At 36.2% G+C, this 13,025-nt stretch overlaps 1 protein-coding gene across 3 annotated transcripts in view; it reads right to left on the bottom strand.

Annotated features, from left to right (window-relative positions):
• Positions 1–13,025, bottom strand: part of CRIM1 (cysteine rich transmembrane BMP regulator 1) — a 201,604-nt gene that overhangs the window by 100,513 nt on the left and 88,066 nt on the right. For 2 of the 3 annotated variants that reach the window (XM_075496088.1, XM_075496089.1), the window contains 2 exons: positions 9,130–9,372; positions 857–977 (listed from right to left, as the gene is read on the bottom strand). In XM_075496088.1, the coding sequence (XP_075352203.1) occupies positions 857–977; positions 9,130–9,372 (364 nt within the window). The remainder of the gene's footprint in view (positions 1–856; positions 978–9,129; positions 9,373–13,025) is intronic. The other variant, XM_075496090.1, reaches the window with a different exon arrangement.

Genomic DNA, 13,025 nt, shown 5'->3' with positions numbered 1-13,025 from the left:
CCAATTCGTTACACAACCTTTCCCATTTTCTACTTTCTGAATTCTTTACAAGTTTATCATTCCTTTACAATCTCACAAGGGGTTGAGAATATAGCAATGTTGTATGGTGCAAAGAACTTCATACCAAATAAACCAACTAGTTACATCTACAATAAATATTTTCTTTTTTGTGTAAAATATTTTTATTGATGGTACTTTTTGCTTGAATTCATAGTTTTTGGGCATATTGCTGAATCAGGTTCTGGGAAGTCTGTTGTAAAAACAGAAGCTAAAACAGCAGTGCAGAACTTTGGAATAAAACCAACTACAAATTGTCTTATTTTTCTGAATTGTAATAGATTATACCTACTTGAACAACAACAGAAGTAAAATGGAAGGGAGTACTTGAAAATTTTGTTTCCTTACAGTTCCAGGTAGCCACTGTCTTTCAGCTTCTTATAGTGGTCTACCACATACAAAAAAAATGCCTTTTCTTCTTCAACTAGGCAAGATTTTCTCTGACATATCTTCTGCCATCTCCATCATTTCATTCCTTACCATCAAAGACCTTCAGAAGTTTCTCAAAAGAATTTACTTTTGTAAAATTAATTGAATACATTCAAAATCAATCTAGAGGCACAAACCCCTCAATTTTAGCAAAAATCAGCTTCATGTATTTGCACTGAGAATAATTTTTTTCTGCTTCAAGGAGATAGATTTTGTATTTCTATCAGCCTGATATACCTTTAACCTACTTCATATATCTTTTATTCTGTATTAACATTTATTGCCACAGAAATATGCATTATTATCCTGTATTTATAGTTCTTGAATTGTAGAGAACAAGTTAAAGATACTCAGCCATCAAGACACCAACCTTGTGGGCAGGGTACAGCAGCCATCAGCAGTCAGCCTGACTTGGGTTTCATAGCTATCCAGTGGGCAAACAACTTGCTGAACAGGAGGACATTCGACTGTGCTGCAGTCCACACTGAACACTACAGAGGAAGGGGAGAAAAAAATTCCTTTTACTCATGCTTTAAGAGCTTTTTGCAAAATTACTTCATCATAAGCAACCAGTTATGCATCAGCCTTCTAATTTAAGTCAGAAAAATTATCTAATGAATGCATGCTCAGTACGTAACATTACAAAAAGACTTCCATTCTCTAAGATTTACTTTTTAAAATTATTGACTCGGTAAGCAACTGAACTAATATTAGTTAATAAAAAACTTTATAAGAGTTAGACAGGCATCCTTAAACAATCATTACACCTGTGAATAATAATTAGTTACTAGAAATATACTAGGTTACTGAGAATTTATTTTCCCCACGGCTTTTAAAGCAGTTAACAATTCATTGTTTAATTTTTTCCTGATTAAAGTCTGTTTAAAGAGTAAAATACCCGGGTTATAGGAAATAAAAAAAATATTAAAGATACACTATGGATTTATGCCTGCACATGCAAACTACATTTTTAAGGATTATTCCATTAGGTTGTGTTGTTTAGGTATTTATATAAGGCAAAAGAGAAATGCAAATTATCAAATCTATCTGCATTAACAAGACAAAGAATTCCTCATAACTAGTAAGACTGACCTACACTTTTTAGAAAGCAACAAATGCTTAGAAATGAAAAAAAAAAAAGTCAGGCTGTATACACATTTAATCCTATGAGTCATACTCAGGAAAGCTGAAACACATCTTTCTCTTATTTGGTCCTAAATCTCCCATGTTAACAAACAATACCAGCTCAGGCACTATCTGTTTGCTATTCCTTATCATAATTATACTAAGAAAGTACAGAATAAGACATGGTTCCCTCTTTAAAGAAAGAAGCTACCTTCTGGCTGAGTAGGCAGGACGAACAGAATGTTATCAGACTGAAAATTATACAGTATGATACCCCTGATTACTGATTAAATTTCACTTCAGTATTGACACTATTACAACCACTTACTGCAGTGCTAAAGCAGCTTGGCAACGCTACACCACGCTTCTTGCAAGAGCTGGGACCTCTTAAAGTCCCATTTTCTGTCTTCTAGTCCTATATTTTTCAGGCTTGATCCTCAGAGGTACACAGCAATAATAATTCAATCAGTCATAATGAGACATCAGTCTCAGAATTATATCTCCTTAGCATATCTCATCAAGCATTTAAATGAAAGCACAAGTTCAATGAAACCAGCTTGCAGCTCATCAAGGTTAGGACCAGCAGGTTTGTCCTCAATACCATTAACTTTCAAAGTACACGAGCATGTAAGTATCCTCTGTATAAGCGATATTCAGAATCTGCCTTTTCCAGTTATTTGGGAAATGGAGCCATCTGCTAAATCAGAGCAACCTGACAAGTTCAACAAGTTCTCCCCGAAAAATGCACAAATTTAAAGTCAATTTTGTGGAGCAATGCAGAAAGTGACTAGATATAAATTGAAAGATTCCAGTTACTAATCTTGACAATGACAATTATCAAATTAACCTTAATCTCTCTTCATAAACACACAAAGATACCTATTTGCCTTTAAGAGAGGAATACTTAATTTTATAACATTTCACTTTAAAAGGCCATAGAGTTTTATGTTCCATTTTATTAACAAATAGCACATTTGAAACAGCTTTTCTGTAAGAAATATACATCTAGTTCCTCCACTGTCACAACAGGCATTGAGAACCACGAGCTTGTCAGTATGGCCCAACGTGACCCATACAATTTGCACAATTCTCTTGTGCCAAGTGACTACCAGTGTCCAAGTTTCCTGAATTTAAACTAGTAACCTTTCTACCTCCCTCGATTCAAGGCCCATTCCATCTCCTCCCCAGGTAAGCAGTCTGGGAAAAAACAGGCAACGAGTTCTACCAGCAAGCTGCTACTGCACAGCTATTTCTGTGTCCATCTTTCCACATACCAGTAATGACAATGAAAGAAAACACAAGGAAACTCCCTAAATCATACCACCAAGTCTCAGCTAAGGTGCTCTTTCTTCCTAAAGAGTTCAAACTCTTTCCAGTGGTTATAGTGTGCTAGTAGTTGGCTCACTAACACTGAAAAGCAGCCGAAACAGTCGTTATTAAAAAGGTACAAACCTAAGAAAAACTACAAACAAATCCCAAATCAAGAGCATTCAAATAGAAAACTCTCATGTAATTAAGTGGCTGTAGTCACTCAGTGGTTCCCCTGTTTAATTCGACTTACCCATTTTTATTTATTTTATACTGATCTCTTACTAGTACCAGAGCACCCTCCAACTCTTTTAAGGATTAGTAGGATTTGGTGAACAAAGGGTATGCACCGAGCTTATCCACCACCCACAGAATTTTATAATCCACACTCATACCCCACCTCAGCCTTCTCTCCAAACTGGGAGATCTTTATTATTATATTATTAGATAAATTATAGAACAGCTGAGCTTGGACAGGACCTCTGGAGGTCATCTGGTCCAAGCCCCTTTCCAAGCCAGGCCACATAGATCTGGTTGCCCAGGACTGTGCCTAGATAGCTTTTGAATATCTCCAAGGGTGGAGACTCCACCACCTCTTTGGGCAACCTGTGCCAGTGCTCGCTCACCCTCATGGTGAAAAAGTGTTTCCTGATGTTCAGAGGGAACCTCCGTTGTTTAAGTTTGTGCCCACTGCTTCTGGTCCTACCATTGTGCACCACCGAAGAGAGCCTGGCTCCGTCTTTACCCCCTCCCTTCAGGTATTCAGGTATTTATATGCATTGATGAGATCTCCCCTGAGGCTTCCCTTCTCTAGGCTGAACAGCCCCAAATCTCTCAGCCTTTCCTCACAAGAGAGAGATGAAGAGAGATAGAGATGAAAGATATTTGAAGAAGAATGAAAAAGTTCCTATTTTTTTTCAGATTTAAATGGGTTTCTCAAATTGGAAAAAGTATTGAGCCAAACTTCCAGATAAGCTAAAAATATTGTAAGGTTACAGGAACAGTCTATAATCAGATTCTTCATTACTTAAAAAGATGTCCTCCAGATTAGCTGTACTACCAACCTAAAAAATAAGACTGCAAATATTTGCCACTGAACTACTAGTTTTGTTTTCACATCATACTTTGATTCCAATAATTACAAAGCATACTTTTCATGAACAGGTTTATTATAAGCTGCTACTATATGTTTTATTATAAGCTAAAAAATTTTAAATCCTGTCTGAAGAAAATTATTTTTGTCTATCCTAGAAGCTTTAAATACATAGTTTGACAAATATATATCTTCAAGTACTCATAAACATGTTGCAATTTCCTATCAGTGAAGATGCACCCGACCAACCTTTGCTTACAAGTCTTCAGGAACTCTCATGCACTGAATTTGTATACAGTAGCAACTGAGAGTTACTAATTTTTCTACAAGAATGTAGCAGAAACCCTACCATGGTTGCAGACCCTGACATAGCTGCAGTAATGTGCAACCTCCTTTGTAGACTACAAAACTTAAGGTGTTTGATCATGAAACTCTTAATACCTAGGTGAAAACAGCTTTACAGTAGAATATTTGTGGAGCAAATATTAAGTTTTATGTAAGTTACATAAAATAACTTCATATAAAAGTTAATATATATTAAGTTTCACCTTTATGTATTATGCTGGCTTTCCAAAGATTAGAATGTACAGTTCAGGGGCAAGACCTAAATAGCCACCTGTGCATCTAAAGGTCCAGGATCAAGGCAGTATTTGCATCTCTGATGCATCAAAGTGGCTCAGCACAGGAAAGACTTCATATTTTTCCAGAAGTCACAGCTTTCTGGGGATCCAGTACAAATAAGCCAAACAATAACATTCTCTTTACAATTGTGTTTAAACCAAGATTTGGTACCAGAAAAAAAACCACTCAATTCCGTAAGAGTAATTTTCAGGCCATTTCAGGGTGCTGGAGGTGAGTGAATGAAAGCTCTGCCAGAAAGACTGCTAGAAGAATGACAAATGAGTGGTCTTTTCAACAGAGGTTCTGTCTAGGTGTGACAGACATTTCCCAATGCTTTCCCAAGGATGTCAGAAACTAAGAGATGGCACTCCTGACCTCACCATATACAACAACAACAAGTTATCAATAAAGGTACAACAAACATCTGTTGGGTAACTGCCAAAATAAACTATTTACCTTTCTTTATTCAGAAGTGGCAGCTAGAGTTCCTACCACAACTTCAGCAAAATACCTTTTAGATTAGATTTTAACTCCATCTTTAAATAAACAAACCATTTTAAAAACATCATTGCTCACACTGTTTTAGCTTCTTAGCAAAAGAGGCACATATACTCCCACAAATCTTGTTTCAGGTTATTTTTATTTTTACTGTTAACACATTATGCAGCTCCATTTGAGACCGTTCAAACTACTTTTAAGAAAAAAACCCTTATTTTTGAGAATACTTTTTAAGAACTGTAACTCCCAATTTAAAACTAAATTCAGTGCTCATTCAGTAAATTCACTGCTCATGAATGGCCAGTTATACGCAGCTCGTAGGAACGAAGTAGGTTGCTTATGGCACCAGACCACTGTTATCTCACCTCTGAGCTTAGCAACCACAGCGAAACAAAAGGGACGACATACTTGTTCTCAGTAGGTACCACAACCGTAGCGAGATGCTTGGTGGAGCAACAGGTAAGAACATTTAAGACAAATTAATCTGGAGGTTAACAGACAGGCATGACTAAGCTACTAAGTTTCTTCACTGTCCATTTTAACTGAATGCCAATGCCTTTAGTTATTGTATTCCTAAAATAAGAGAGGTAGAACAGGAAGTGGATCTTGAAATGAAAGATTTTATTTTTATTCTAGCATTTAGTGTTAAGAAAACACTTCCCATTTTCCTTTCAGTAACTCAGTTGCCAATCACAGTATTTGAACATATGCAGTTCTCAGCAGAAGGCTCCAAACTCAAATGCCACTGTAAACTGGAGAGCAGTGACATCTTATTTAAGTAACAGAAATAAACACAATTTATGCTTTAATTGCGCAAACACTTATTGGCATAAGGCAGCACTGCTATCGTAGGAAGCAGTCCTCCCAGCTTCCTGCAATTTGTTTCTACCAGAAAGCCCTTGCTGGTGCAAAACCCCGATGGAGGCTGGTTAAGCAGACACGGAGGTGCAGGAAGAGCATTCTGGCAGCAGCACTCACAGAATGAAAGTTTTCAGGCCTGCGGCAAAGTATGGAAAACAGTTTTCTGTTTGACATGTAAACTCCATAGACATGCTGACACTATTCAGTAAAGCTAGTGACATCAGCTCCCTAAGAAACTCTGCATGAACACTTACCTACCAGGCCTTATACTATCCCTTGTCTTCAGCAATGTGGCATTAAAAACAGAGGAAACATGAAAAAGAGCACTGCTAGTTCAGTTCCTCTCCAACTCTCTTTCCTACAATTATTCAGGATACCACGTCAAACTCTGAAGACACAAGGTTTATCACCAGGCTTACCATGGGCTGAATAAATATTCCTGCCATGTAAGGAGCATTTTCTGACTTCACTTTATGACCACTATTTCAGCAAATCCACATAGATAATTCACATAGTGTTAATACATACATAAAAACAGTCATATGCTACTACATATACAGCAGTACATGTATATACACATAGAGAATAAATGGCGTAAAACAGTGCAGGAGAGGCAGGATGGACTGGATTACCTCCAGGGTCACGTAGTCTTCCAACCTAAATGACTCTATAAGCATATGAATATACAATCCTAATAAAACAAGATATTCCATTGCCTGTTCTTCAACAAAGAAATTTATTTAAAACCACAGACAGTGGTGAACATGATGGAACAGTTTAGATGGAAAAAACCAGCAAGATTCATGCTGACTTGCAAATTTAAAAATAAAATCCCTAAAATTTCTACAAGAAAGGAAACATTAAAAAATGATTTCAGTATTTTCTTGTCTATAATTTTTTTCATACATCAAGTATCAATTATGTTGTCTATACAAGTACAGTTTACACTCTTTGAAAACAAGGTTCCTCTGAAAACTGAAAAAGTTCAGATTTGCAAATATTTGCCATAAAAAAAAAAAAAAAGGCCTTCTGTGGTAAGTAATTTGTAGTCTACTAAGATTTGTCAACATTCACCTACTCCTTTCCCTGTCTTCCAGTCTTGTTTTGGCTTGTTTTTCCTTTGTGATCTTCCCACTATGTCAAATGGTGAACGAAATAAACAAATAAACCAAAGTTATAAAAGTCAACTTGGAGAGCCACTGAAGTCTAACTTGACAAAAATCAGGCTATGTAGTGACTAATAATTCCATATTAATACCACTCCCTTTTTTTCCCTAAAGCCAAGGGACTGCAACAAGTAGGGGCCGCACTTACTCCGTAGTTTGTAGTTTAGCCATTACATCTTTCATCACCTATCACTGTGGGGATGCACTAGAGTACCCACCTACACTCTCAGCCTCTTAGCCACTGCCTAAGAAATGCACCTTCATCATCTCCCAAGGTAGGGGAGAACTCTCTGCTTTCCCTTAGCCTCTCAATTTCTAACCCCCATTGCAAAGTCCTACACTTCCCTTAAATTCCAGTAGTCTCCTTCCCCAATATCTTCAAAGCCTCTGTTCTTCTACCCTCCTAACATGCATCTTCATTTTTCCAGTCCCACATACCTTCACCTCAACTCCCTACAATAAAAAATACAAACTACTTCAGAAAACAACATACACACAGTTACATATATCCAGTAATGCAATAAATAATCATGTATTTAATTCAAAGATTCTGTAATACTAACAAGCTGGAAACAATCTTCAAGAAGTAACCTACAAAGGTAAGTTTGGACTCATTTGCAAACTACAAGATGGGAATGCAAATAATAGTTGGGAGGACATGATCAGAGCTAACATATTTTGAGAAATAAAGAAATAATCCGAAGTCAGCAAGATAAAATTCAGTAAAGGCATCCTTGAAGTATATATTATAGTAATTAAAATGTACAAATATAGTGGTTCAGTAGCAGTCATGCTACAGAAAGATCTTGGGATCACAGCATTTCACAAACTCTTGCAAAAGAATCAGCTCTTATTTAGAATTTTGCATGAAAGACAAAGTAATTATTCTACAGTATTTAGTGCTGATGAAGACTCACCCAAAATAGTAGTCTGCTTTTACACACCACATTTTAAAGACATGTGGATAACTTATAACTTAAGAAAACTTATAGACGGGCAACATAACAAGGAAGGCATCCAAGGAAACTACGTCATAAGACATTACAGCTAATTCTAGATGAAAGAAGACTAAGCTTGACAAAATGTTCCAGAGCAAAAATTATTATAAAGACTGTCCACCAACTACTTAGGACAGAGAACAAAAAAGTTTGCTTAAATTTCCACACAGGTGGATTTGCATTGGATATTAGGAAAAACACAAAGAGAAGCACTAGAAGATACAAAGACTGTACAATCTTCTTTTGTGGAGGATTTCAGAAAATGTTAAACAAGTATAGGAGAGGCACAGCTTAAGCATACTCAAACCTGTTTGCATTTAAGATTTTGGATTATACAATTTTATATGCCTGCTTTCATCCCTCTATTTTTATTATTCATCTCTACCAAAGCCTGGATCAAAAAGAAGAGTGAATTACATCTCCCACTTCACCAAGAATAATAAATCACAAGAAAGGGTGATTCATGTTCTCATGAAATGGAAAATGGGTAAGTACTGAAAATGTTGTAAAGTCTTTCACTATGCTCCTCCAAAATCCTTTTGCTTTCCAGTTTTTAAGGGTCACCACTTTGTAATCTAGAGATATCTTAAGACAGAAACCTTAATTCCCTGTCCATGCACAATATATTCCTACTGTGAAAAACCTTTGTATAATCTAATCAGTATATAATGTATGTCACTTTCACTAATAGCATCCACAGAAATGCAATATTCTCACTAAGCTACTTTTCCCTTGTTGCTCAGTTTAAATTAACGTCTGAAGAAAAAAAGAAAGTAAAACTTATCATAATATTTCTTTCTTTTTTTTTAAAATGGGTATTGCTCACATATAATAATTTTAATTTTGAAGAAAAATCAGATTAATTTAGAGGCTATATAGGCTTTATTAGATGCAATGATATAGGTTATTGTGCTTGTCAGTTAGAAAAAAAATGAAAAATGAAAAATGGAAAAAAAATCATGTCCATTTTTACCTGGTTTACATTCATAGAGATCACAGCATTCCCCTGGCTTTCCTGATGCCTTAGAAACCAATATATTCAAATAGCCAGGCTGGCAAACCTTCCTCAAGCAGCCTGCAGGATTGCACACACAACGGCTTGGGAGTGGACAGCATTCACCGGGAGGAGCATAGCCTTCAATCAAGATGGAATCTTCTGGACATCGAGGAGAAAACTGGACTTCACAGCGGGCCTTGGAGCAATCAGGTTTCTCTTCTGAAAGGGAAAAAAAAAAAAAAATCAGCATGCCATAAGTGTCAGTAAAACACTGTACTGAAGCTGTACAGATGAGCTCCGATAAAGCTCCCTTTCTTCTCCCTCCCCCTAAAACAATAAAAAGAAAAGGAAACTGCTGCTGCTGAACTGATTAGCAAAAATTATGGAATATGCTTTAAAAAATCTTGGTATTTGTAAGACAGCAGGTGCATTATAAAATATTTTACAAAAATTCTGATTTGTGCAGTATGTGTGACTGCTGAACCCACACAGCCTCAAAAAACAGCTGTGAAGCTACACATTTGGCCATGACATTAAGAAACAACTTGTCATATCATGCACAGCCCTGATGTTCACACCTACACCTTCAGTTTCCTAAGACTTTCCATTATGAGCAACTGATTTTAATTGATTGATTTATTAAACTTGAATGACCTGAACTGAGATTTCACATATTCAAAAAGGTGGTTAAAAGTTCAACAGCTAACATATTTGGAGAGTCCATACATTAGCAGAAGAGGATTCTTCCTGTACGCATTCCCAATGCTCGCATTAAAAGTGTTGTTCCTATGTACTTCAGTGGCTTGAACAGTAAAAGAGAAGAGGTTTGACTAGCACTGGCTACAGGCACTAGAGGTTTGAGGCACTGGCTGCAGGCATATAGCAATAAGAAAAGGAACACTGAGGAGCAAGGTCAACAATTTGGTGGGAATGGTAACAAGCAGGACAAACACTGAGATAAGACAAAGAGAGAATGAAGACATAGAAGAAGGTTCTTGGACAACTAGGTAACGCTCTTCCAAAACTTGGGAAAGAAGAAGTCAAGATTCCCCATTCTCACAAAAACAAATCTTAAGTCTGGCAAAAACAGTGTCATGCCCTCCAATGACTGAGCCACACTAGGAAAAATCAGACCACCCGCATGACCAATTTACTCCATAATGCAAACAGGGAGAAACTTGCTCGTATCCAAGACAGTCTCACTTTGCTCAATATATCTGAGCACTGTTTAAAACACAAGTGGATTCAAGACACTCAGAAGAGCAGTATCTTTAGGTCAACAGGACATGGTGACTTAAGTGTTTGGAGGCAACGCAGGGAGCCTTCCCAGGCCTGACCAGAAAAACCCCCACAACAACAGAAAACCAAGACCTGAATTTATAAACTAACTGTACCACTCCTTGGTTATTTGCAAGTTTGTAAACTAGATGGTTCTACTACAAATGTCACTATTACCCCTACAAAATTAATCAACTACTATGCTTGTTGTCATTAAAGTTAGATGCAGAACAGTAAAAACAAGTAAAAACAACTCTAACTTTATTAATCTGATGTTTAAGCTACTGCCATTTAAAAAATTAATCTCTAGTGATAATTTCAATGATTGAATAAGACATATCAAATATGAGCATCTCTGATAAAGAGTCAAGAGTATCTTCTCCAAGATTTTAGTAACTCACTGTTTTTGGAGTTACTAAAGTTACTGGATATTGTGTTTGGGTTTTTTAAACTAAAAGCAACACAGCAAATGTGTAATTCTGCTTCCAAACATATGCTGAATGTCAATAAAAGCAGTATGGTTTTTTTTTTTTCAGAGGATCATTTTTACACTTAATTTCAGTATATTCTTTGGAATTTTAGGTCATATTGAAGAATCAAAGTAGTATTGCTTGTCTACATGGTTGATTTGCTAACTGTCCTTTAGTCTCATTTAAACTTAGAGGGATATAATGACTAGCATATAAGTGCTTAGAAAAATATTAATCTAGGTCTTAGCATTAGTAATTGTAAAAGGAAATCATGAATATAAACATTTGCCTCAATTTTAGTTGGCAAATATAGCAAAACAGAATCAGAAACTAATTATGCGTATTTCCTTCATGTACAAGTATTTTATATTTTTTCTTACAAGCAACAGATTACTAACTTAAATGTGACACTAGATAGCATTGTAACTCTTTTCTTACAGTTAAAAACCCCACTGTTTCCATCTATCTTTAACATAGCCTAGGCTAGATACGTACTTTGACTAGAATTTTAAATAACATTTGTAAGACCATTTTTTTTTAAGCCTACCCTTATGTTTAGGTTCTTATCTGCTTTATTAAACACATTGTTCAGACTGAACATTACTGGTTACAGAGGTTCACTGCAGAAAGTTGTGTAAATAATAGATAACATGCTAGTTTCAGTATTTTATTGACTTTCTTTAATTTATGGATATAATAAAAGGCTTGACATTTCAGCTTTAAAAATCCATTTTCCACTGCATATTGTTCAATTGTGCACAGAGAAGTGATAGAGCAGTAGTGCAGTAGCAGCCCTTAAAGTTCACGCTATGATAGACCCTTAAATTCACACTGTTCATTACTTGATCTGCCCTAGCATTACGCATCCAGCGATCTTCTGATTTCCATGACTAACAGATAATCCCATCCTTGTGCAGTCTCTCTTGTGAAAAGACCGTATTATACATATTTGAAAAAGTTTACCTACTATTTTTACTTGACTGCATTTACATACATACATGTATCTATATCAAGATAAGCATTTCCTTAAAGACTGTTTGTATTTGACCAATTTAAACCAACTTTCAGAAATGCAAGGTTTGTCAGAAATGCATGTCAAACTGTTGGGATTCAGACTATTCAGGACTCTCGATATATTTATTTTGAAGACCAATGCAAAGCCTTCTGCTGGAGTTGATAACATCACCTAACAAAAATACAAAGAAAACAAGGATATGTCACTATCAGCATGTAAGAAGAGTTGCAAGCAGTAGAAGAAAGAGATAAATTTTAAATAGAGAACCGTGACAAGTATTTTTGTACTAAATGTTCACTCAGTGTTTCGCAGTTATCTTTGATAGTCTTTTCCACATTAGAGTATTGTGCTCAATGTAGTTAACTGTAACAGAATACAATAAGACTCTACTATTAAATAAAACTGGCATCCGTTTCAGAGGAAATGGTTTAAACACAAGCAACCATCACCTTGCAAAGACACATTTCTGTTTTAATACCACCAGCAGATGTTTAGAAATCAAACTTCAGTTTTTCTTTTTAATCCAGTGCCACTATTACTTTTGTACTTCATAATCCTGAAAAATAGACAAAGAAAAACCCCTCCCTACTACTACTTGTGTAAATATTGTGTTTCCAAATTACAATCTCAAACTATGTGCATGGTAAAATGTCCCGTTCCCAGTATACAAATGCAACAGAGCAACAGGAAAGTTAAATATATTAACCCAAGTTGGATCAGCCAACAGACAATTGTCCTTCAGCTTCCCTAACTTCAGCCCAGAGCAGAATCAGGGGTAGGTAAAGAAACTTTCTGCAGACTACATCATGATTTGGTTCTCAATTTAGATGTGGTTTTCCTTTTGTGGAAAGGAGCAAGTGGCTGAAACAGCATGTGATTGACAGTATTTAAAGAGTCCCTACTTGTAGAGTCCCTACTTCATACTTCTGAAAATAATCTTTCTCTAAAACATGAAAATCCAGCAGCTCCCAGTGTAGCATTACTATATTTTAGTTAAAACTTTAATCAGCTAGTACCACACTAGCATAACTGCGTCCTGAGCCCAGCACTCACTGCAATATAAGAAGGTGGGAGTTCCGTTTCACTGCAGTTCAGTAAAGCTGATGAGG

This window comes from Mycteria americana, chromosome 3 (genome assembly GCF_035582795.1).
Source record: "Mycteria americana isolate JAX WOST 10 ecotype Jacksonville Zoo and Gardens chromosome 3, USCA_MyAme_1.0, whole genome shotgun sequence".
NCBI lineage: Eukaryota > Metazoa > Chordata > Aves > Ciconiiformes > Ciconiidae > Mycteria > Mycteria americana.
This window is presented reverse-complemented; position numbering and strand designations above follow the sequence as displayed.